Genomic DNA, 24,103 nt, shown 5'->3' with positions numbered 1-24,103 from the left:
CACCCATATGGGTTGGTGAGGGTGAATTGCCAGTTTAGTTAGTTGAAGAATAAGTACTTTTTTAATTAGTTGAGATGTGAAAACCAGAATAAAGAAAATGGTAAATAGAGGGGAGTGGATAGAGTTGAGAGAAGGTTTTTCTTTTTCTTTTTCTTTTTTTAACTTTCTTTTAAAAGAAAGAGACTTGACCTGTGTGTCCTTAGCGTATGTATATGCCAAAGGAAAATTGTTTATGAAGAAGGAGAGGTTGGGGTGACTGGATGGCTCAGTGGATTAAGCATCCAACTCTTGATTTTAGCTCAGGTCTCGATCTCAGGGTTGTGAGTTGAAGCCCTGTGTTGGGCTCCACTCTGGGCATGGAGCCTACTTTAAAAAAAAAAAAAAAAAGAAAGAAAGAAAGAAAAAGGAGAAATTGAAGGGAATGAGAAGAGAGCCAAAGGCCTTACTCTTAGAAAGGACACTTTAGCCTTTGAGATTAGAAGGAAGGAAGATAAAGCATGGATATAGATTTATTTATTCTTTTAACCATAGGTTTTTTTTTTTTTTTTAAAGAATTTATTTATTTATTTGTCAGAGAGAGAGAGAGAGAGCAAGAGCGAGCACAGGCAGAGTGGCAGGCAGAGTCAGAGGGAGAAGCAGGCTCCCTGCGGAGCAAGGAGCCCGATGTGGGACTCGATCCCAGGACGCTGGGATCATGACCTGAGCCGAAGGCAGCTGCTTAACCAACTGAGCCACCCAGGCGTCCCTTAACCATAGTTATTAATGCCTTATGTTCTATTCCAGGCAGCATGCTAGGTATTAGAAATACAGTGGTGAACAAATTAGATAATCCTTTCTTTCATAGAACTCATGGTTTTAGTGTATTAGGTAATAAAGAACTATAAGTTATAACCATGGTAATTTGGGGAAATTTTATTTTATTACTATTATTTTTTTAAACATTTATTTATTTATTTATTTGCCAGAGAGATAGAGAGCACAAGTAGGCAGAGCAGCAGGCAGAGGGAGAGGGAGAAGCAGGCTCTCCACTGAGCAGGGAGCCTGATGTGGAGCTCGATCCCATGACCCTGGGATCACGACCTGAGCTGAAGGCAGCCACTTAACCGACTGAGCCACCCAGGCGCCCCTATTAATTGATTTTTAAAAGATTTTATTTATTTGACAGACAGAGAAAGAGAGAGAGGGAACACAAGCAGGAGGAGTGGGAGAGGGAGAAGCAGACTTCCTGCTGAGCAGGGAGCCCGATGCGGGGCTCTATCTCAGGACCCTGGGATCATGACCTGAGCCGAAGACAGATAACAACTGAACCACTCAGGAACCCCAATTTTGGGAAATTTTAGAATGAGAAATAAAAGAGATCAAATGATATGTTAGTATGTTTAAATTTTTGAAAATAAATATAGTTAACAATTGGAGAAAACAGGCTTGCATCAAAAACGGACTTGTACATACTTGAAAGAAAACTCTGAAAAAGAAAAAAAAAAGAAAAAGAAAACTGTAGACATCACACAGGATAGTCCAAAGCAATAAACTTCTCTTGTTATAATGACATGGTAACATAAGGAGCTGGAGGTGTAAGTCTCCTTTGGGAAGTTGGGTGGTCTGGGTGGTGGTGGTCCATCTCCCTCACCTCTTGGTATCAGGGAAGGATTGGATTTTCCCTGGGAAATGGAAAATCCACTCCTTTTAGGCAGTTGAGTTGAATTGTGATTGTCATGAATGTGTCAGCCTCTGGCTATAAACGACTGGTCTTCCTGTTTCTGCCAGTTTCTGCCAGTTGCCAGGGACAGGCGAGTCCTCCTGAAGTAGGAAAGAGAAAGGGCAGTATCTAATAAATACAGTTCGTTTGTGTGAAGTGAGGGAAACGGATAGAGTGTCATCGCAGGAAATAAGGGAGACCTAATCGAGACTGGGCCCGTCAGGGAATGCAGCTGTAGGTAGATGGCCGTTGAGCTAAAATCTGAAGGAGGAGCAGGGGTAGGAGAAAGAGTTTAGGGAGAGTACAGTTTGGTATAATCCAGGCATTAAAAGGATCGTGATTGGAGTTCAGAGAGCAAGGGGAAGCAAGGCAGGAAAGTGGATCTGGATGAATGTACAAAGTGAAGATTTTATCCTCCATGCAGTGGGAAGCCACAGGCAAGTCCTTCCCAGGGGAGTGATGTCATCAAATTAATGTTTTAAAAGACTCCCTTTGGTGATTCATTGGAGAATGAAGTATGTAGGGACAAGAGTAGACGAGTGAGTCCTAGGATTAGTACTTCGGTGGCTTGGATGAGGATGATGAAAGTGGAAACAAAAGTGGATGGTTTTACGATATGTTTTAGAGGTGAACTTGTCAGAACTTGGTAATGAATTGGATATTGTGTGAGAGAGAGGCTTGGTTTCTGGCTTGAGCAGTTACGTGAGAGAAGGTGGGGAAAAGTGGAGGAAGAACACATTTATGGGATAAGATCAAGCATTTGGGTTTGGGCCTGTTAGGTTTGAGATCTTTGTGAGATGTCCAAATGGTGATGTCGAAGAGCGAGGTGGCTGTGGGAATCTGGAGCTCAGAACAAAAGTCGGAAGTATTATACATCTGTGTATGGTCGGGTGTGGAGATGGGTCTCAAACCTGTAGGAATGCGTGAGCTTGTCTTAGGAGAAAGTGTAGCATAGGAGTGGAGGCCCATGACTGGGCTTTGGAACCCCAACATTTGGAGACTGAGTGGAGAAGGAGGAGGAAGCTGCCAGAAAGAGGGGGTGAGGGAGAAATGGAAGGAGGGAGAATCATAGAACCCAAGGAAACGGGTGTCCACTGAAATGCTCTTAGGGTATCTGTGAATCTGCATTATAGAGCTGTGTCGTGAGCCTCAGCCTTCTGGAGCACATCATCCTCTCTTCTAAGTTGTTTGAAAGGAAACTTGAAAGAACTATGTGTTGCTGTCATTGGAAATTTTATCCCAAGCCACATAAACACCTAATTCTACATCATTAGGATGACTTTTCCCCAATGCATTTGCTCATGAGTATTCATTATTTTCACACCAACCATTTATTTTATTGATCTGTGTTTATTTTTATGGTCCCTGGCCTCTTCTCCCCTTCTTTTTTGTAGTCTTGCTTGGTCTCCTCTGTAAACATAAAAAAACTATTATTGGCAGCTCTTTTTGTTTTGTTTTGGTTTGTTCTGGCTTTTTGGGATGGTATTGTTCTGTTTTTATGTATACAAAGTTTCCAGATTGTATATTATCATATCAAGGACACATGATGCCCAGTACATAGTGACCAGAAGAAAACCCTGGTAAGAAGCCAGTACAGGGTGCCTAGGTGGCTCAGTGGAATAGGCTGCTGCCTTCAGCTCAGGTCATGATCTCAGGGTCCTGGGATCAAGTCCCACATCGGGCTCTCTGCTCAGCAGGGAGCCTGCTTCCCTCTCTCTCTCTCTCTCTGCCTGCCTCTCTGCCTACTTGTGATCTCTCTCTCTGTCAAATAAATAAATAAAATCTTAAAAAAAAAAAGAAGCCAGTACAGAAGGTTCTAGCATACCTGGGCCCGCTGGGCCAGTGCAGAGTCCTGACATCATGTCCATCAGCCCAGAGGCAGGGCTGGCTTGGTGGGTACCTTCACAGGAGGTCTATGCCTGAGCCAGGTCCGCAGGGCCTCTCTGTGAATTGCCCAGCAGTGTTCACCTCTAACTCCAAATCATAGTCTTTCTCTCTCGGTCCTTGTTCAACTCTCTCTGGTTGCTGAGGCAGAAGATAAAGATCTGTTTGGGCTGGGTGTTCTCACCATCGTGGGTTGGGGGTGGTGGCAGCCATGGGCTAACCAGGAGTTCAGCATGGAAGAAGGGAGGCCCCAGGTGACCTGGCTGCCTGTCACTCACTGCCTGTCACTCACCAGCAGCAGTGGAGGCATGGGTCTCAGAGGCCCACGGTGGCTGCTGTGGTGCCACACACACATGCGTGTTCCAGGCTCTACAGCTGTCTTTTCAGACTAATGTATCATTCCCAACCAGTACTTTTTTCTTCAAAATAAAATAATTCAGAATGTGATACATAGTATGAGCTACTTTGAAAGGACCCAAAGGTAAGTCAGCTGCTTCTCTGAGGGCTGATGGAAGGCATCCCTTATGCTTAGCCATGGAAGGTAAAACTTGACAGAGGGCAAGCGAACTTACTGGAGAGACTTATTGGTTGATATTATTAATTGTGATGGTATGGTGTAGACCCATGTGCCTGGTAATGTGACATTTCCCTAGCAATGCTCAGATGAATGAATGTAGGTACAGGAAAGGTAGAATGTGTTCACTCAGGGTTGTGTTTGGCCAGCTGGGTAGGAAGAAGAACAGAGGACAAGGGAGTTGAACCTCAGGAGTCAGTCCTGAGTAAGTATGGTGAAGAAAGGAGGTCACTACTAGACTGGGTAGAAATTAGGGGCCAGTGGACTGGTGATCTAGATAAAATGAAAGTTCCTTAGCAGCCTTTGAGCAAGTGAGGCGGAAGGATGGGGCATTTTTATCAGGGAGGGATGCTTGGATAAGTGGTTCTGGGGTATGTGAGGTCACCACGGATGACGGAGTGGGGCGTGCAGGAGGGGAGTGCATCATGGAAGTGAAGTGCATCGCTGAGGTGGCCTGGAGGAAAAGGTCAAGGAACTCAGAGAATGGGGTGCTTCTTTGAGGTACCCCTGCGAGAACAGTAGTCATCTGGAATGAGGGCAGGAGGTGGAGAGGAGGAGAAGGCTAAACCAGATGCCAGCATCTTTTCAAGGGGGATGAGAGGGCAGTATAATCCCATGACATGGATCTCAAGGAAGGAAGGGTTTTTTTTATTTTTTATTTTTTATAGGAAGGAGGATTGTAATGGTCTGGAAGTGGTGATGAGTAAGGATGATGCTGACCCCACTTTCTGGCCTGGGGTGTGAGAGAGGGAACAGACCCCACGTTGAGGGCTGTGGGTGGGTGGGGTTGGGTAGGGGCATTGTCATTAGTGCGTCACCAGGATTTGAAAAGGAGATGGATGTTCAGAGAAGAAGTTGAAGATATGTGGACTTTTTGTTGCTCTTGTCTAGAATTCCACAGAACATAGTGGAGGAATTTAGGACGGAGAGAGGAGAGCCTTTGAGGGGCATTGAGTCAATTTAGTAGATGTTGGGATAAAGAAAGCTGGGGATAAGGGTTTGGAAGTTAACGGAGGAAAGGAATGCTTGGCCTCTGAGCAAGGCCTGAAGTGAATAGTTGGTTGAGTTGGTAGGCTTATCTCTGTGTTTTGGAAGGGGTTAAACTCATGGCTTTTGGTCCCAAAGACTACAACTTGGTGATTTGGTGACGGATAAATCAGCTGGGATTCAGATTGGAACTCTGGATGTTGTACACAAGCTGGTTAGCCCTTCAAAAGAACTTTTCAGTAGTGACAGGCCAGCAGAGAATGAGGCACTAGCCAGAAAGATGTTGGCCAGACTTTTTAAGAACTGTCAATACAGAAAACGCTCCTTTTCTCCTTAGGGGAAGGAGAGATTAATAGTTTGGCACAGGAGAAAGATAGATGTGTGAGACCAGGGGCCCGAATTTCACTCTGCCACCAATTTAGACTGATCTTCGGCAAGTCGATTATCTTCTCTGAGCTTAGTTTTCCCACTTACAAATCTAGGACTAGACTAGTTGATTCCTAAGGCCACGTGATTTTGAAGATACATTGATTTTAGTTGGACTGAAGAAGGAAGGGCATATCTTTGTTTCATTTCAGTTTTGTTTTTTTTCCTCCTCGCAGGTCAATGTCTTGTCTGGGTCCAATGTTCTTCCCCAAACTGTGAGAAGTGGAGGCGGCTTTGTGGGAACGTTGACCCCTCAGTGCTTCCAGATAATTGGTCCTGTGACCAGAATACAGGTAGAAAGGACTGGAGATTTTTTTCTTCTTTTTAGTTTTTAATGGTTCTTCCCCTTTCTCTGTATGTATCCCTTAGATTAAAGATGTCATAGATGTAGTTATAATTCTAGGGGTCTCTGTAGTGTTTGGGAGAGAGGAAGTGATCATCCTGTCGTATCAAGATGAATATGGCCTAATGGGCTAGAAGCAGACACCCTGTAGAGTTATGTTGTGGGAATGGACTGGGATCTAAATGTAGATTCCGAGTGAATTCCCCATTCTTCAGTACTAGTCTGACCCGGTTGGTCTTGATTAGATTGTTGGTATTGGGTGGGTGGATAAGAAGGAATATGGGGCATATGGGGGGAAAGCAAGTGAGAGTGAATGTTTGAAACCACTAGAATGTTTGAAACCACTTGGAAGAGATTATGATGATCTAGCCCAGCCCAATTAGTCTTACAGATGAGATTACAGAGTCTCAGAGAAATGACCGTCATGATGTTATATAGATGGAAGCAGGGTGAGGTAATAGGGGATATAGGCAGAAGTTTGGGATCTCTGTAAAGTACAAGGAGGCAGCACTCCTCCTCTAGCTCTAGTTGCCTTTCCTCCAGGGGTCTTTGTTCTTCCTCCATGCCCGTCTCCCACCAGGCCCGTCTCCCAGATGCCCTTTTGATCCCCACCTGCTGCACATTCCTGTCCTCTCTCCTGCCCATCCAGATTTTTCCCCGATGGGGTTCTTTTTCCTTCCCTTCATTCCTTCTCTCTTTTGTCAGATTCGAAGTATAATCGCTGTGACATCCCGGAGGAGTCCTGGACAGGGCGTGAGAGCGATGTCGCCTATGCCTCCTACATCCCAGGATCCATCATCTGGGCCAAGCAATATGGTTACCCCTGGTAGGGCACAATGGCATAGTCAGAGAACCCTTCATGAACTTGGAAGTGGTAGATTCAAGCAGAGAGGGAAGGAAATGGAGAGCACTTTTAACGCAGACGAGACCTGCCTTAGAAAGAACATGGGATGAAGGGAGAGAGAAAGTACCAAGCCCTGGTGGGTTTGAAAGAATGCATTTTCTAGAGGTTTCACAGTGGAGGTGGTATCTCCCTAGAAAAAAAGGCTACCAATTCTACTCTGAGTAGGTAGAAAAAGGAAGGTGGCTTTAAGTCGTTGTTTAAACATTGAGATATGACAGGTATATAAAGTAGAGAGAATGACGAAGTGTAGGAGAGTTTCTTCTTTAGAGATGTCCCTAATCAGAAGATTTTTTTCCTCAGGGTTGATGGAAGGCCTATTCTTACTAGGAAGACTTTGAGCTTCTTTGTACATGATAGAGGTCACTTTAGTCATTTGGTAGACTATTCAGGGAGATCCACAAGGGGGTGATGTCCATCTTTGAGAGTCCTTTTTTTTTTTTTTTTCAAAATCTATTTCCCCTTTCTATACATATGTATTGTTGAGTTTGTGCTGTGTTCTTCTAAACCCTTCCTCTTATATTCCTAAACCTGAGTGTCTTCTCCAGGTGGCCAGGCATGGTAGAATCTGATCCTGACCTGGGGGAATATTTTCTTTTTGCTTCTCATCTTGATTCCCTGCCGGTGAGTTTTCCTGGCTCAGGCCAGAGTAATGAGCAAATCCGTCCTATCAGGTGTACAGAGTTAGACATAGCCAGCAGACATCAGCAGAAATAGACACTTACCTAGAGTGACAAAAACAGAAATAACTACCCACATGTAGAAATAAACTTGTATCTAATTAAATATTTAACCATTAGGGTGCCTGCTGGGCTCAGTTGTTAAGCGTCTGCCTTATGGCTCAGGTCATGATCCCAGGGTCCTGGGATCGAGCTCTGCATCAGGCTCGCTGCTCAGCGGGGAGCCTGCTTCTCTGTCACCTACTCCCCCTGCTTGTGTTCCCTCTCTCGCTGTGTCTCTCTCTGTCAAATAAATAAAAATCTTTATAAAAAAATAAATATTTAACCATCACTAGGACATTTGTGGTTCTGATAAATGTGCTTTGGTTAGGGTTTCTGAGGTCAGGCTGGAAGCAGCAGACTGAGGTGGACTAGTTGGGTCAGGTTCATGGCATCAGAGGAGGACCAGCACCTCCTCCCTTTTATGAATCCTCAGTTCTTCCACCATCTTTTCTGGCTAGAGGCCCAAAGCAAGGAGAAGGACTAGAGGCCATAAGAAAACCAATTTTTTTTTTTAAATTTTAGTCTAAATACCACGTGACATTTTTTGGAGAAACAGTCTCTCGTGCCTGGATCCCAGTCAACATGCTGAAGAACTTCCAGGAGCTGTCCCTGGAGCTAGCCAGAATGGTAAGCAACCCTTGGTGGTAATACAGGGAATCTGAAAACTGGATCTGTCCTTTATTTAACCTTTATTTAACCTGATTTTCTCCAGCTATGTTGGGAGAAAGTCCCACGTCTGATCAAGTGTGCAAGGGTGAAGTTATTCACGAGGGACTCTATTTTCTACTATTGTTGCAACAGGATAAAGATTTTTCTTAGTCTCCTTCCTTGCCTGCAGGCAGGGAGTCTTCCTGAAGAGGCCAGTTTTCTACAGTTTAGTCCAGTCAGGTGTGGCGGAAATGAGAGCACATACCAACTCAGGATTTCTCAGTCTTGGTACCATAATTCTTTGTTGTGGAGGCCTGTCTTATATATTTTAGCATGTTTAACAGCATCCCTGGGCTCTTCTGACATCTAGCCAAGGGATACTCCTGCCCCTGGCCTCAGTTGTGACCACCATAAAAAATTGTTTCTAGACATCACCAAATATCTTCTGGGAGGCAAAAATCTCCCCTGGTTGAGAACCAATGAATGAACTAAATAATGTTTCCTGCCTATAAGCTCTTTGGTTTCAACCAGCCTTTAAAATGAGCATAGGTCCGGCCCCTCTGGGGGCCTTAAAAAATCAGGCAGTATTAAACCAAGCATCTGGATTTGAAGAAGTTTGTGAGAAGCTTAACAGTGGAATCACTTGAGCTCCTTTAATCTTGCCTCTCCAAATGTACATGGGATTTACTGTGGAGAGGACACCAAAATATTGGTTGACTGTATTGCTAGCAATTGATAACAGGTTTGTTATGGGGAAATAAAGGGAGATTATGTCTCTCAGCGCAAAATATTAAGAATAGGAGTATCGTATCAATACCAGGAACTGGAAATAAACATGTTTAAAGATCCTGTCTGGTGAGTGGAAGTATGTTGGAGTCACTTCTTTAATATTCATCACTGACTTTAATCTTCTTCTGTTTCAGAAAAAGTGCAGGAACAAGGACTGCAACCAGAAACTGGGAGCAGCCCTGACGATGGCTCAAGAGGCAGAACAGATCAGTATTCAGGTGGGAGAACGTTCAGACCACACACCTGCTCCACTTTGGGACTTGGGACACAAAGCAAACCATATACTCTGTACTACAGAAAAGTGGCTTGTTTTTCCCCATCATCCAGTCTTAGTCTTAGAATTAGTCTTTGCTTCCCGGGTCAGATTCCCTTGACTCCTTAAATCACTTATTCTTTCCCCTACCCTTGGACAAATAGGATCCTCTCTCATCCCACAGAGAGACATTTTGTAGTAGGAGGCATCCTAGCTCCCTATTTAACTTTAGATCTCAGATGAATGTGTCTTAACCTCTCTTTTATGCAGGGTCAGTGTTTATCCTCAAATTCTGCCTTTGGGGGTGTGGTGGAGAATGACAGACTGAATTCTTTAAAAAAGTGGAAAAAAGAGATTATAATAATATAGCATATAATTATATAACATAATATAAAAATAATGTAAAGATAATATTAAAATATATTATATAGTCGATCTTCACAGAAATTGAGATAAACAGAACACAAACTTCAGATAAAAATGGTATAGAATATGAATATAAAGTCCATAACTAAAGTCTTAAAGGCAGAGGGCAAAAATCATTCCCGGGGAGTTAGTGGTTGAAGCTTTTATTTCTTGGTTCCCTTAGGAACGGGTTAATTTGTTTGGTTTCCGGAGCCGATATAATGGATCTGACAGAAGTGGGGAAGGAAAAGGTAGGATCAGTAGGAGGATGAGGACTAGAGAGGGAGGTCCTTCATGAGGGCAGCAACTGAACCTTTATTTTGTATCTAATGTCATCCACCTAGTTCTGGATTCTCTAATAGGAGGCTGTCCATGAATGCCATTGACCGAGTGTCCAGGGGGGGTGGATGGAGAGAGGGATGGGGGAAGAGGAATGGAGGGAAAAAGGGAGTGAGGAGGGAGGGTGCATGTTGAAGAGTGATGGGACTTTGGAAAAGGTGGAGCCGTGATACTCTAGGGCCATGTTTTATGGAAAAAAGACCACTGGGACGTGAAAGGCAGAGTTAGAAGACTGCTTCTCCGGGATTAGTACTTTTAACTCATCATCTAATTTATTGGATCCGTTCTTTAGCTTTCCCTTCCTATTCCTGTTCTAGACTTAAGGCTCTCTGGGGCTAGCAGCCCAGATTCCTGCCAGGGGAAAGAAGAGGAAGATTCAGAGTTGGAGGCGGAGGAGTTGGAGGAGGAGGAAGAGAAAAAAGTAAGATTGATCAAGATTTGATCTTGAGGATGGGCTTTTAGGAGATTCCTGTAGGACATCTGGTTGGCACGGGTTTCTATTTAGTAGGGAACCATCCTGTGCCTACCTTAGGGTGGCGCTCACTAGCTGGTCTTATCTCTCAGGGGTCTTCAGGGAAGGCGACTCTCTTCTTTCCTCAGTTACTCTCTCTAATATCTCACATTTCCAGGAACTTATTTCTTGATGATCATCTCAGATCTTAATGTAGTGGTTTGCTTCTTCTTGGAGCCATTTCAGAGAATAGCAGTTTGCCTCTCTTCACTGTCTGTCTTCCCTTGTGTGGACCCTTAATCTTAATCTTAAGTGGCTTAATATTCATTCACTTGCCTCTTTATGCTTTTTTTTTTAAACATATGAAATATAGATTAAAAAAATTTTTTTTTAAGATTTCTTTATTTGAGAGAAAGAGAGACTGTGTGTGTGGGGGACAGAGGGGCAGAAAGAGAGGGAGAGAGAATCCCAAGCAGACCCCCTGCTGAGTGCAAGCCCAATGCAGGACTTGATCTCATGACCCTGAGATCGTGACCTGAGCCAAAACCAAGAGTTGGATGCTTTAACCCACTGAGCCACCCAGGCGCCCGAGCCTGAAATACAGATTTTTAAAAAGTACTTAAAAAGACTTTTTTAAAGGGTGGTTTTAGGTTCCCAGCAAAATTGAGAGAAAAGTACAGGGAGTTCCCGTATGCCTCCTGCCTGCACCCATGCATAGCCTTTCCCATTATCAACACTCCCCGCAGAGTGGTGTGTCTGTTTGTTGATGAACCTACACTGGCACATTGTAATCACCCGAAGTCCATTGTTTACATTAGAGTTCAGTCTTGGAGTTGTTATATTCTGTGGATTTGGACAAATATAGACAATATGTGTATATCACTGTAGCATCATACAGAATATTTTCACAGCCCTAAAAATCCTGTGTGCTCACCCCTCTCCCTGCCACCCCTGACAACACCTGATCTTTTTATTGTTTCAGTAGTTTTGTCCTCTCAAGAATGTCATACGGTTGGAATCATGCATGTATATCCTTTTCAGACTGGTTTCTGAGAAATATACATTTAAGTTTCCTTTGTGACTTTTCATGGTTGGATAGCTTGTATCTTTTTTTTTTTCCTCTGAATTTTTCCATTTTCTGGATGTGCCATATTTATTTATCCATTCACTTACTGAAAGACATCTTCGTTACTTCCAAATTTGGACAATTATGAATAAAGCTGCTATGAACAGCTGCATACAGGTTTTTGTGAGAACATAAGCTTTCAGCTCCTTTGGGTAAATACCAAGGAGCTTGATTGCTTGGATTGTATGGTAAGAGGATGCTTAGTTTTGTAAGAACAGACTGTCTTCCAAAGTGACTATACCATTTTGCGTTCCTATCAGCACTGAATGAGATTTTTTTTTTTTTTTGACTGAGAGAGATCAGAAGTAGGCAGAGAGGCAGGCAGAGGTGGGGGTGGGACGCAGGCTCCCCGCTGAGCAGAGAGCCCGATGTGGGGCTCGATCCCAGGACCCTGGGATCATGACCTGAGCTGGAGGCAGAGGCTTTAACCCACTGAGCCACTCAGGTGCCCCTCATTGTTGTTTTAATTTGCATTTCCCTGATGACATATGATCTGGAGCATCTTTTCATAATCCCATTGGCCATATCTATATCTTCTTTGACGTGCCCACTAAAGTGTTTGGTCCATTTATTTAATTGGGTAATTTTCTTTATTGTTGAGTTTTATGAGTTGTTTGTGTTTAGATAACAGTCCTCAATCAAATGTGTCTTTCACCAATATTTTCTCCCAGTTGGTGGCTGGTTTCCTCATTCTCTTCCCATTGTCTTTTGCAGAACGGACGTTTTTAATTTTAATGAGGTTAGTCTGTTAATTGTTTCTTTCTTGGATCATGCCTTTGGTGTTGTATATAAAAGGTCATTGCCATACCCAAGGTTATCTACCTTTTCTTCTATGTTATTTTCCAGGAGTTTTATAGTTTTACATTTTTTACATTAGATCTATAATACATTTTGAGTAAATTTTTGTGAAGGGTATAAGGCCTATGTCTAGGTTCATTTTTTTGCATGTGGATGTCGGTTTTTCAATCATATTTGTTGAAAAGACTGTCATTGCCTTTGCTCTCTTGTCAAAGATCAGCTGACTGTTTTTATGTGGGTCTATTTTGGGGCACTCTATTCTGTCTCATTGACCCCCATTTTTTTTTTTTTTTTTTTTTTTTTGCCAATTCTACATTGTCTTGATTACTGTTGCTTTATAATAAGTCTTAAAGTTGGCTAGGGTCAGTCCTCCGGCTTTGTCCTTCTTCAATATTGTGTTGGCTATTCTGGGTCTTTTGCCTTTCCATATAATTGTAGAATCAGTTTGTTGATACCTACAAAATAACTTGCTAGGATTTTGTTTGGAATTGCATTGACTCTATCAGGCTGGGAGACATTAACTGTTGATAATAATGAACTTTTCCTATCCACAAACATGGAATATCTGTTTAATTCTTCGATTTTATTAATGAGAATTTTTGTAATTTTACTCATATAGATCTTGCACATATTTTGTTAAAATTATACCTAAGTATTTAAATTTTTTGGTGCTACTACACGTGGGATTGTGTGTTTTTTTTTTTAAATTTTTATTTATTTGCTTGACAGAGATCACAAGTAGGCAGAGAGGTAGGCAGAGAGAGAGAGAGAGAGGAGGAAACAGATTCCCTGGCTAGCAGAGAGCCCGATTCGGGGCTTGATTCCAGGACCCTGGGATCATGACCTGAGCCAAAGGCAGAGGCTTTAACCCACTGAGCCACCCAGGCACCCCGTGGTATTGTGTTTTTAATGTCAAATTCCACTTGTTCATTGCTGGTATATAAGAAAGTGACAGACTTTTATATATGAACATGCAGCCTACTATTAATGTTTGTTAGTTCTGGAGTTTTTGATGATTCTCTTGGATTTTTCTATTTGGTGATTATGTTATCTACAAACAAAGACAGTTTTACAGTTGATCCTTGAATATGTTTGAACTATGTGGTTCCACTTATAGGTGGATTTTCCCCCCATAAATATAGTGCAGTATTGTAAATACATTTTCTCTTCCTTATGATTTGAATATTTTCTTTTCTCCACCTTTATTGTAAGAATATGGCATATAATACATATAATGTACAAAATACATGTGAATCATCTGTGTTATTGGTAAGGCTTCCAGTCAAGAATAGGCTATTAATAGTTAAGTTTTGGGGGAGTCAAAAGTTATATACAAATTTTCCACTGTGTGAGGGGTCAGTATCCCTAACCCCTGCATTGTTTAAGGGTCAACCGTATTTCTTCCCAATATCTGTATCTTTTATTTCTTTTTGTCTAACTACATTACTTAGAACTTCCAATATGGTGTTGAAAAGGATTGAGGAGAGGGAACGTCCTTCCTTTGTTCCTGATCTTAGGGGGAAGTCTTCTCGTTTCTCAGCATTAAGTATGATATTAGTTTTTTTTTTTTTAAGATTTTATTTATTTATTTGACAGAGAGAGAGAGAGAGATCACAAGTAGGCAGAGAGGCAGGCAGAGAGAAAGGGAGGAACAGGCTCCCCACTGAGCAGAGAGCCCTATACAGGGCTTGATCCCAGGACCCTGAGATCATGACCTGAGCTGAAGGCAGAGGCTAAACCCACTAAGCCACCGAGGCACCCCCAATTTTAGTTTTTTTGTAGATGTTCTTTGTCAAGTTGAGGAAGTTACCCTCTCCTCCTTGTTTACTGAGAGTTTCGACCATGAATGGGTATTGGATTTTGTCAAACACTTTTTCTGTATCTATTGTTATAATCATGTGATTTTTCTTTATTAGCCCACTAATGTGATGGATTACATTCATTGATTTTCAAATGTCAGAGAAGTCTTGCATGCATTGAATAAATCCCATTTGATCACGGTATATACTTCTGTTTGTACATTGTTGGATTTAATTTAGTAATATTTTGTTGAGGATTTTTGTATCTCTTTTCATGAGATACATTTTTCTGTGGTTTTCTTGTAATGTCTTTGTCTGGTTTTGTAATGGTGGCCTCATAGAATTAGGAAATATTGTCTGCTTCTTTTCTCTGAAAGAGGTTATGGAGAATAGGCACAATTTCTTCCCTAAATGTTTGGTGGAATTCACCAGTGAACCCATAAGTCTGGTACTGTCTGTCTTGGAAGGTTGACTACTAGTTACTGATTCAATTTTGTTAATAGATATGGACCTATTCAGATTGTCCGTTTCTTCTTGTGTGAATTTAGACAGATTATATCTTTTAAGGAATTGGTCCATTTCCTCTTGGTTATCAAATTTGTTTGCATAGAATTATTTGTAGTATTCCTTTATTATACTTTTAATGTTCATGGACTCTAGTATATTTTCCAATATTACTAATTTGTTTCCTCTCTCTCTTTTTCTTAGTTTGACTAGAGGCTTGTCAGTTTTATTGATCTTTTTAAAGAATCAGCTTTTTTGTTTCATTGATTTTCTCTACGAATTTCCTGTTCTCATAACCTCATCAATTTCTGCTCCAATTCTTATTATTTCTTTTCTTCAGCTCACTTTGTATTTAACTTACTCTTCTTTTTCTAGTTTCCAAAGACTGAAACTTAGACTGCTGATTTTAGGTCTTTCTTCTTTTATTTTTTAAAAAGGTATTATTTATTTATTTATTTGACAGAGATCACAAGTAGGCAGAGAGGCAGGCGGAAAGAGAGGGAGAGGGAAGCAGGCTCCCTGCTGAGCCGAGAGCCTGATGCTGGACTCTATCCCAGGACCCTGAGATCATGACCTGAGTCGAAAGCAGCGGCTCAACCCACTGAGCAACCCCGGCACCCCTAGGTCTTTCTTCTTTTCTAATGTATGTGTTCAGTGCTAAATTTTCCTCTAAGTACTGCTTTTGTTGTGTCCCACAAATTTTAATAAATTGTTTTCTTTTTCATTTAGTTTATATTTTACATTTCTTTTAGTTCAGTATCTTGTGATTTCTTCTTTGACCCATGTGTTACTTAGAAGTGTGTTTTTTAATCTTTATTATTTGGGGACTTTTTAGTTATCTTTCTGTTACTAATTTCTTGTTTAACTCTGTTGTGGTTTGGGAGCAGACACTATGATTTCTATTCTTTTAAGTATGTTAAATTTTGTTTAAGTTTTGTTTTATGGCTCAGAATGCGATCAGTCTTGGTGAATGCTCCATGTGAGCTTGAGAAGAATATGTATTCTGCTGTTGTTGAATATAACAAAGTAATTTGTAGATGTTACTTATATCCAGTTGATTGGTACTGTTGTTGAATTCAACTATGTCCTTCCTGATATTCTGTGTCCATTTTTGTTTTTCATTCTTTTCCAGCCAAGTGTTTGGGTCTTTAAAAAAGATTTTATTTTTTAACTAATCTCTACACACAGTGTGGGTCTTGAACTTACAATCCCCAAGATCAGGAGTCTCATGCTCTACCAGCTGAGCCAGGCAGGCACCCCTCAAATGGTTTTTTGTCTTGTTTTGTTTTGTTTTGTTTTTAGAGAGAGAGAGAGAGAGAGAGAGAGAGACAGTGTGTGTGCAAGTGGTGGGGAAGGGCAGAGGGAGAGGGAGAGAGAGAATCTTAAGCAGGGTACATGCTCAGGGTGGCCTCCGACTTGGGGCTTGATCTCATGACCTTGAGATCATGACCTGAGCCAAAACATAAGAGTTGGATGCTTAACCGACTGGGCCATGCAGGTGCCCCTCCCCACCCCACAAGTGGCTTCAACTGAGCATTTCATAGGATTCCATTTTCTCCCCTTCCTTAGCATATCAGGTAAGGTATTCTTTTTCTTTGGCTTCTTCCAAGGCTTTTTCTTTTTCTTTTTTTCCCCTTTTTTAAAAAGTTATTAAATTCCAGGTAGTTAACATACAGTGTAATATTAGTTTCAGGTGTACTATCTAGTGATTCAGCACTTCATACATCATCAGTGCTCATCACAAGTATACTCCTTAATCCTCAGGGCTTTTTCCTTATCTTTGATCTTCTATAGTTTGAAAATAACACACCTGCATGGGGCTGTTTGGCATTTATCCTCTGGGTGTTCCCCAAGATTCCCGAATCTGTAGTTCGGTGTCTGACATTAATTTGAGAAACTTCTCAGTCATTATTGCCTTTCTTGGGTTTCTTTCTTTTTTCCTTCTCCTTCTGGTATCCCCATTGTGCATACATTACACGTTTTACAGCTGTCCCACAATTCTTGGATATGACGTTCTTTTTTTTCTTTTCAGTCTTTTTTTTTTCCCTTTGCTTTTCAGCTTTGAAGGTTTCTGTTGAGATAACCTCAAGCTCAGGGATTCAGTCCACTAGTAAGCCCACCAAAGGCGTTTTCTTCATTTCTCTTACAGTGTTTTTGATCTCTAGCACTTCCTTTCTATTCTTTCTTAGGATTTTTATCTTTCTGCTTACATTGCCCATCTGTTCTTGCATGCTACTTTATCCATTAGAGCCCTTTACATTTTAATCATCTGTCGCTTTTGGCCCGCAAGAACGACACGGAGACACGCGTGGAGGCAAACTTCTTTAATGGCTTCTTTTTATCTTCTTCCCCCTCTGGCGCAGCACAGCACGCAGCTCCTGTCGCCCCGCTCGGGTGCCGCCGCTGGCCGCGCGCCACCCCTCAGCGCCCGCCGCCATGGTCCGGGCTGCGGCCCCCTCCGGCCAGCGTGGCTCGGCATGGCCTGGCTCCCGGCGGGCCCGCCCCTCTACAAGTACATTCAAGCATATATACACCGGCAGCTTAGCCCGCCTAGCCAATCACCGCAGTGCTCATGCACCTCCCGCGTGAGTGGACCTAAATAAACAGCCAATCATATTCAGTCCCTTACAGCTCTTATAGTAGGCCTCCTGTACTGGCTCCTGACATCTCCCCCTTTTTTATTTATTTATAATGGCTGAGATTGTGCCTGTCTTAGGTTGCCAATCCTCAGCACACATGCTTACCCGTCATCGGGTACTCTCCCTGGTCGAAGAGCTCCTGTCTTAGGTTGCTATGGTGTGGGATCAGTCTTACCTGTCTTTGACTACCGATCTAGCATACTTAGCCATATCTGGGGGGAGGTACCAGCTTCAAGAGCCATCATGGCTTGAACCATGAGGTGTTATTGTCGTTGATTGCGACGGACACGGCCATACACCCAACGTAACATTAGTATGTTAGCTGTGATTAAGAGAACAGCCATGGCACCAAGTCCGGCCCACTGTTTGAGGAACGAAACAGATTGCTGTAACATTTTTTTTCACTCACTAACAGGTGCAATACAAGATCAACCCTTTGATTTACAATAAGGATCCCAGCATGCAAATGTCCGTTAATTTGTTCTTGCGTAGCCAATGCTTCAGCAACCATTCCTGTGACGTTGTTGAGCGCAGCTGCTGTCTGTACTGAGGTTGTCAACGCTACCGCGGCAGCAGTAGCAGCGGCTGCGGATGCTGCGATAGCTGCAATAATGGCTGCTGTTATTCCAAAGTCTCGTTTATGTCAAAGCAGCACCGGCAGGTTGTCGGGGTTCACCTGTACTGGCATGGGATATACATCGGTATCTTGGCTATTACTGCTGAGTCTCCCACCGTGGCGTTCCAACATTCTGATAGCAGACAATTCTGGGACTCACAAGAGAGACTAGATGACTTGTTAATAGTAGAAGCATTAAAAACTATGAAGAGAAAGGGAGCTCTAACACAGACGGGCATTGGTGAGTAATTTATGTGCTTAGCTGAGGTGCAATTGTAAGTAACATTTGTTTCAAATTGAGAGCCTACGTGATAGTTGTACGTACAGTTACGCCATGTAGACCCATTAATAAAGTGAAGGCTTTCCAAGCCTGTACATGCCTGTGCAGCGTTGCAGAGCAGCCACCTATCTAGAAGGTGAGCTGACGCGCCTTGCGCCGGGTCTTGGTAGGTATAATTATAGCCAAAAAAGGTGGAGTTAGAGTAAGTGGGGATTTTAGGGCTGAATGAGAATCCTGTTCCTACCCAAACTCCTGAGAGGCTACTATGGCAGCCACTCGTGCGGTGCAGCTCGCACAATAGCAGGCCTTGGTGCAGCAAGGTTTATACGGAGGAGGCCCCTCGTAAGGTGGCGCTGTTGGGGCTGGGCGCGTGGGCATAAGATCTAAGTTATCTACCACTTCCATCTCTGTTTGTAACTGCGCCATAGCTCCTTCTTTCGCTTTTAATTTCAGCTGCACCATAACTTCCCCCTGCATTTTGAGCTGCGCCATAGCCTTCTTTAGCTTTTCCTCCTTTTTTTGCAAGCTCCTTTTGCATCTTGCTCACCTTTTGGCTTTTGGGCGATTTCCCTTCTCTGCTCCTTTCCAAAAACCAGGGAGCCGTTTGTCCCACTTCTCTCAAAAACAAACGAGCTGTTTTATTTTTTAAAGGAGTACCAATTGCCTTAAGGATATCAGAAAGCGGCCCCAGCATTTTATATGTAGCCATCTCGTTTCCCATACCGGAAAGCTTTACTCTCATCCTTATCCTAGGAACTTTGCAGCCATCTCGTTTCCCATCCCGGAAAGCTTTCTACGCTCGTCCTTGACTTGAGGAACTTTCCCTGTCACTAGACAGAAATAGGTGCACTCCTTACCTGATCGTTGCCTAACTTCTCGTGTCTCTTCTGCACGAGTTCCCGGGTTTCGGCACCACTTGTCGCTTTTGGCCCGCAAGAACCACACGGAGACACGCGTGGAGGCAAACTTCTTTAATGGCTTCTTTTTATCTTCTTCCCCCTCTGGCGCAGCACAACACGCAGCTCCCGTCGCCCCGCTCGGGTGCCGCCGCCGCCGCCGCCGGCCACGCGCCGCCCCTGGGCGCCCGCCGCCATGGTCCGGGCTGCGGCCCCCTCCGGCCAGCGCGGCTCCGCGGGGCCTGGCTCCCGGTGGGCCCGCCCCTCTACAAGTACATTCAAGCATATATACACTGGCAGCTTAGCCCGCCTAGCCAATCACCGCAGTGCTCATGCACCTCCCGCGTGAGTGGACCTAAATGAACAGCCAATCATATTCAGTCCCTTACAGCTCTTATAGTAGGCCTCCTGTACTGGCTCCCGACAATCATCTTTGATTTCATTCCAATCTGATAATTCCATGCCATGTCCTGTTTTGATATTTGTTCTGTCTGTTCAAATTGTGGGTTTTTAAAAAAAGATTTTATTTATTTATTTGACAGAGAGAGAGATCACAAGTAGGCAGAGAGGCAGGCAGAGAATGAGGGAGAAGCAGGCTTCCCGCTGAGCAGAGAGCTGGATGCGGGGCTCAATCCCAGGACCCTGAGATTACGACCTGAGCCGAAGGCAGACGCTTTAACCCACTGAGCCACCCAGGCAGGCCCTCCACCCTTTTTTTTTTTTTTTTGCTTTTTGGTGCATCTTGTAGTTTTTTATTGATTGCCAGACACAATATACCAGGTAAAAGAAATTGTTAAATATGCCTTTATTTATTTATTTTTAGATTTCTTTATTTATTTTGGCGGGGGGAGGAGGAGAAGATCACCAGTGGGGGAAGGGGCAGGGGGAGAGAGAATCTTAAGCAGACTCTCTGCTGAATGTGAAGTTTGAGTCGGGCTTTATCCCACAACCCTGAGATCATGACCCAAGCTGAAATCAAGGGTCAGACGCCCAACAAACTGAGCTACCCAGGTATCCCTAAATATGCCTTTAGTAGTGTGATGGTAAGGTCAGGGGAGGGGATGTGTTCTGTGGTCCTACTACTATGTCTCATGTCTTTTTTCTTTTTAAAAACATTTTACTTATTTAAGTAATCTCTACATTCAGTGTGGGGCTTGAACTCATAACCCTGAGATCAAGAGTTGTATCCACTTCTAACTGAACCAGCCAGCCAAGCCTAGATCTCATGTCTTTAAATGAACCCATGCTCTGGACTGTGAACTTCGTGGTGTTTCTTAGTGTTTCCCCCCCATTAGGTGGGACAGGATGGCTAGAGTGGCAGGGGTTAAATATTTCTCTGGACAGTCAGTCTCTGATAATATCTCGGTAGATTAGGCTGTGGTTAACTAGTTTTTCCTGAGAAAAGGCCTTTTTCAGAAGAATAGAGTGCTCGCCTATATTTCGAAATGTTGCCTTTGCTCTTCCTTCTGCCAGAAGCATGACGGGACTTTTCTCTGGTATTTTCTGTGACAGCATGGTCAGACTCCTGGAGGTCAAACCCACAAAGGTCTGGAAGCCACTGTAAGACTGGGCAACTCTGGTGTTTTTAACTCCCATACTTGTCTGCACGGAACAATTTATTTAGTACTGTTGAGGTTTTTCTGCCCTGGAACTGGCTCTTGTGAGAAGTGCTGGTTCTTCTGCTTCTGAATCTGTGCCCTGGTAAGATATGACTTCCTGCATTTGCTTCTTGTCTCTTCAGGACAGCGGTTTGGTGGCCCTGTGTCCTTCCCTCTTTTTTTTTTTTTTTAAGATTTTATTTCTTTATTTGACAGAGAGAGCACAAGCAAGCAGAGAGAGGGGGGGAAGCAGGCTCCCTGCTGAGCAAAGAGCCTGATGCGGGGCTCGAGCCCAGGACCCTGAACCAAAGACAGAGGCTTAACCCAGGCACTCCGTTCTCTCTTTGATCAAAATAAAAAGAGTTGTTGATTTTTCAATCTGTTCAGTTTTTTTACTTGTTGTTAGAGTGATGACTTCTAAACCTCTTACAGGTAGAACTGGAAACTGGAAGTCCTGAAAGAGGGTTTTCTTTTTAATTATTTTTTTGTTGAGGCAAAATTAGCCTATAACACTGTATAGGTTTCAGGGGTACAACATTATTATTTGAAATCCATATGTACTATGAAGTGATTAACACTTAAAGAGTGTAGTCATTGATTTGATTTTTAATAGTTTTTTTTATCATGTTTGTGGCCTAACTTTATTTCTTTCTCTATAAAGCTTTGTACTGACCGATACCAAACAGAATGGAAAGGAGAACAGTTTTGTCTTTGTTGTCATTGATTTAAACAGGATCAAGCTACAGGACTCAATTTGACTCCCCTAACCACTCATCATTTCCATAGCATCTCACTCTATTAAAAACACTAATTGTATGACTTCATTTATCTTTTCTTATTTTTCTCTCCCATTCTTAGGACCCAACTTTGCCCAGTCCCAAGCCAGCCAAAATTCAGACCAAAAAACCCAAGGCAAGAGGTAAGCAAGCCAGCTGGGAACAGACACATGGTACCATTGAGGCAGAGCAGAAGCAGACAGTGGGAGGGGCCTGCAGGTCACTGGATCTTACTGATTGTCTCAGCTCTAAAATCTGCAAAAATGGTCAAGATTCCTATTAGTGTCATCAGGGAAGCTGTAGCCTCCTTGCTTCTCTGTTCTGATTATAAAGTCTTAGGTTAAAGGTGGAATGAATGTCTTAAATTCTTAGCCAGGCAGGATGACTTCCTGGAGGAAGGAGGCTATGAGGAAAAACACAAGGTGAAGAAGGTCCAAGACCAAAAAAGAAGGGGGGCAGTTGGAGAGAGTGAGTGAGAGACAGAGAAAGAGAGAGAGAGAGAGAAATATTTGGGGAAAAGGAGGGAACCAAGAGAATGCCCTTGATTGAGAATGAGCAGAGGACGCAGGCAGAGACGGAGGGGAGTCTATGGACCCTTGCTGAGCTGTCATTTGGAGGGAAATAAACGAATATCCTTCATGGTTGGGGTGGGGTGACGCAGGCCTAGCAAATGGACGAGATGGGACCCTGCAAAAGAAGACGATGAAGAGATCTCTGGGAAATGAATCTGCAGCTCCTCCTGTATCCATAATAGGAAGGAAAGAAGGGCATGGGAAGTCAGAGCCTGACCAGCCAGGTAAGGCTCAGAGCCTGGGCAGAGCTACGGGGGATGAGGTGCAAATCTGTGTCTCCCCTTCCTGGATCATTCTTAACCCTTTAACTGGAACTTTTAACTTCCTGGATCATAGTTTCTCACTACTTTTAAAAAGAACAAAAATTAGGGGCGCCTGGGTGACTCCGAAGTTAAGCATCTGCCTTCAGCTCAGGTCATGATCTGCAGGTCCTGGGGGTGGTGGTGATCTTCAGCTCAGCCGGGTGTCTGCTTCTCCCTCTCCCTGCTTGTGCTCTGTCTGTCTGTCTCTCTCTCAAAGGAATAAAATCTTTTTTTTTTTTAAAAGATTTTATTTATTCATTTGATAGACAGAGATCACAAGCAGGCAGAGAGGCAGGCAGAGAGAGAGGAAGGGAAGCAGGCTCCCCGCCAAGCAGAGAGCCCGACACGGGGCTCGATCCCAGGACCCTGGGATCATGACCTGAGCCGAAGGCAGAGGCTTCAACCCACTGAGCCACCCAGGCGCCCCTCAAAGGAATAAAATCTTAAAAAAAAAAAAAAATTAGGCATCCCAGATTGGAGAGTGTAGCACACCCTGTAGAAACATAATGGTTATTGATGGATTTGATCTAAGGACAGGACAATGGTGAGGAGGGGGGACCTGACATTTGTTGAGTATTGCTGTGAGCTGGCTAGGTAGATACTCCTTGCTGGTTCCCTTTAATTCTTTCCATATCTCTATGGGTGGACAGTTGCCATTTTAGAGATAAGGGTTTAAAATTTGCTCAAGACTCATGACTAGCATATGTCTGGATCCATGGCTTGAATCCAGGTCGTTCTAACACCAAAGCCCATTTTCTTTCTATTGAGAACTTTACCAGAAACCTTTATGGAAATAGGAATTTAGGAGTTTGACTTGTAAAATCTCACAATGGCCTAATAGGACTCTCAGTTTCATCACTTTTTCATCCAGGCCTTAAGAAAAAATTTAAAGCTCCTCAAAGCAAAGCCTCAGGAACCAGTTTGTCTGAGGACCAAGAAGCTAGAATGGTACCAAAGGACCTGACCCCACCAGCTCATCGTGGGGCCTGTCCCGTGGTGGGGAAGGAAGGCCGGAAGTGTCCTCAGGAGGCTGGAAGTGTCACCCCTGATGATGACGCCTCCAGTGACCTGGACCTGGAGCAGTTCCTGGAAGATGTTGGGACAGAGCCAGAGCAGCTGGAGGAGCCGTGGTGTGGAGATGCCGCCGGGGACTTCACCTTGGCCTTCTTCGAGGAATAGCTGTGTGCACCTGGCTCCCTGCTGCTCTCTCGCCCCTTCCGTGCCGGCAGCAGGGGGCGCCCCTCAGAGGGTCCCTGAGTTAAGTGTGGGGCTTGGTGACCCGCTACAGGTCAACTGGCCGAAGTCCTAGCTGTGCAGTTCCCGTGTTAATAAAACAGGTTCCTGCTCTCTGCAGCTGGTCTCTAACCCCGAGCTTCCCTCCCTCCCCTCCGCTCCCGGGGCACGTCCCTGTGTCTGTGGGAGGCTGGCACAGTCTGAGGGATCAGGGAAGGCCGGGACACCTGAGTCCTGGGAGAAGGCCGTCGTCGGGGAGGGCAGGTCTGGGTTCAGACCCCGGCTCAGCCACTTACTAGGCGCGTGGCCTGGAGAAAAGCGCTAACCCCTGTGGTCCTGTTCACGGTTCGGGTGAGCGCATCCAGTCTGGGCACAGCTTGTTGGAGGCGCCTAAATGAGGTGGTGCACTTGGCAAGTGCGTGCTCGTTCTGATCGGAGGGGAAGGGGAATGGGCAGAGGAGGGGCAGCCCCTGGCTTCTGGGCTGGCTACCAGCGTCTGGGTTTATTGTGTCCCGCCCCGAGGCAGTCACCCAACTCCAGTAC

At 43.9% G+C, this 24,103-nt stretch overlaps 1 protein-coding gene across 1 annotated transcript in view; it reads left to right on the top strand.

The window, feature by feature from the left end:
* Nucleotides 1-23,686, top strand: part of ZCWPW1 (zinc finger CW-type and PWWP domain containing 1) — a 35,888-nt gene extending 12,202 nt beyond the window's left edge. The window contains exons 8-17 of the mRNA XM_059155525.1: nucleotides 5,747-5,863; nucleotides 6,619-6,739; nucleotides 7,363-7,438; nucleotides 8,059-8,163; nucleotides 9,108-9,191; nucleotides 9,816-9,882; nucleotides 10,288-10,391; nucleotides 21,536-21,596; nucleotides 22,115-22,249; nucleotides 23,199-23,686. Coding sequence (XP_059011508.1) covers nucleotides 5,747-5,863; nucleotides 6,619-6,739; nucleotides 7,363-7,438; nucleotides 8,059-8,163; nucleotides 9,108-9,191; nucleotides 9,816-9,882; nucleotides 10,288-10,391; nucleotides 21,536-21,596; nucleotides 22,115-22,249; nucleotides 23,199-23,506 — 1,178 coding nt within the window. The 3' untranslated portion in view covers nucleotides 23,507-23,686. The remainder of the gene's footprint in view (nucleotides 1-5,746; nucleotides 5,864-6,618; nucleotides 6,740-7,362; nucleotides 7,439-8,058; nucleotides 8,164-9,107; nucleotides 9,192-9,815; nucleotides 9,883-10,287; nucleotides 10,392-21,535; nucleotides 21,597-22,114; nucleotides 22,250-23,198) is intronic.
* The last annotated feature ends 417 nt before the right edge of the window (nucleotides 23,687-24,103 follow it).

Source organism: Mustela lutreola, chromosome 17 (assembly GCF_030435805.1).
Source record: "Mustela lutreola isolate mMusLut2 chromosome 17, mMusLut2.pri, whole genome shotgun sequence".
Lineage (NCBI taxonomy): Eukaryota > Metazoa > Chordata > Mammalia > Carnivora > Mustelidae > Mustela > Mustela lutreola.
Note: the sequence above shows the minus strand (reverse complement) of the source record. Positions and strands in the feature narration are given on the sequence as shown.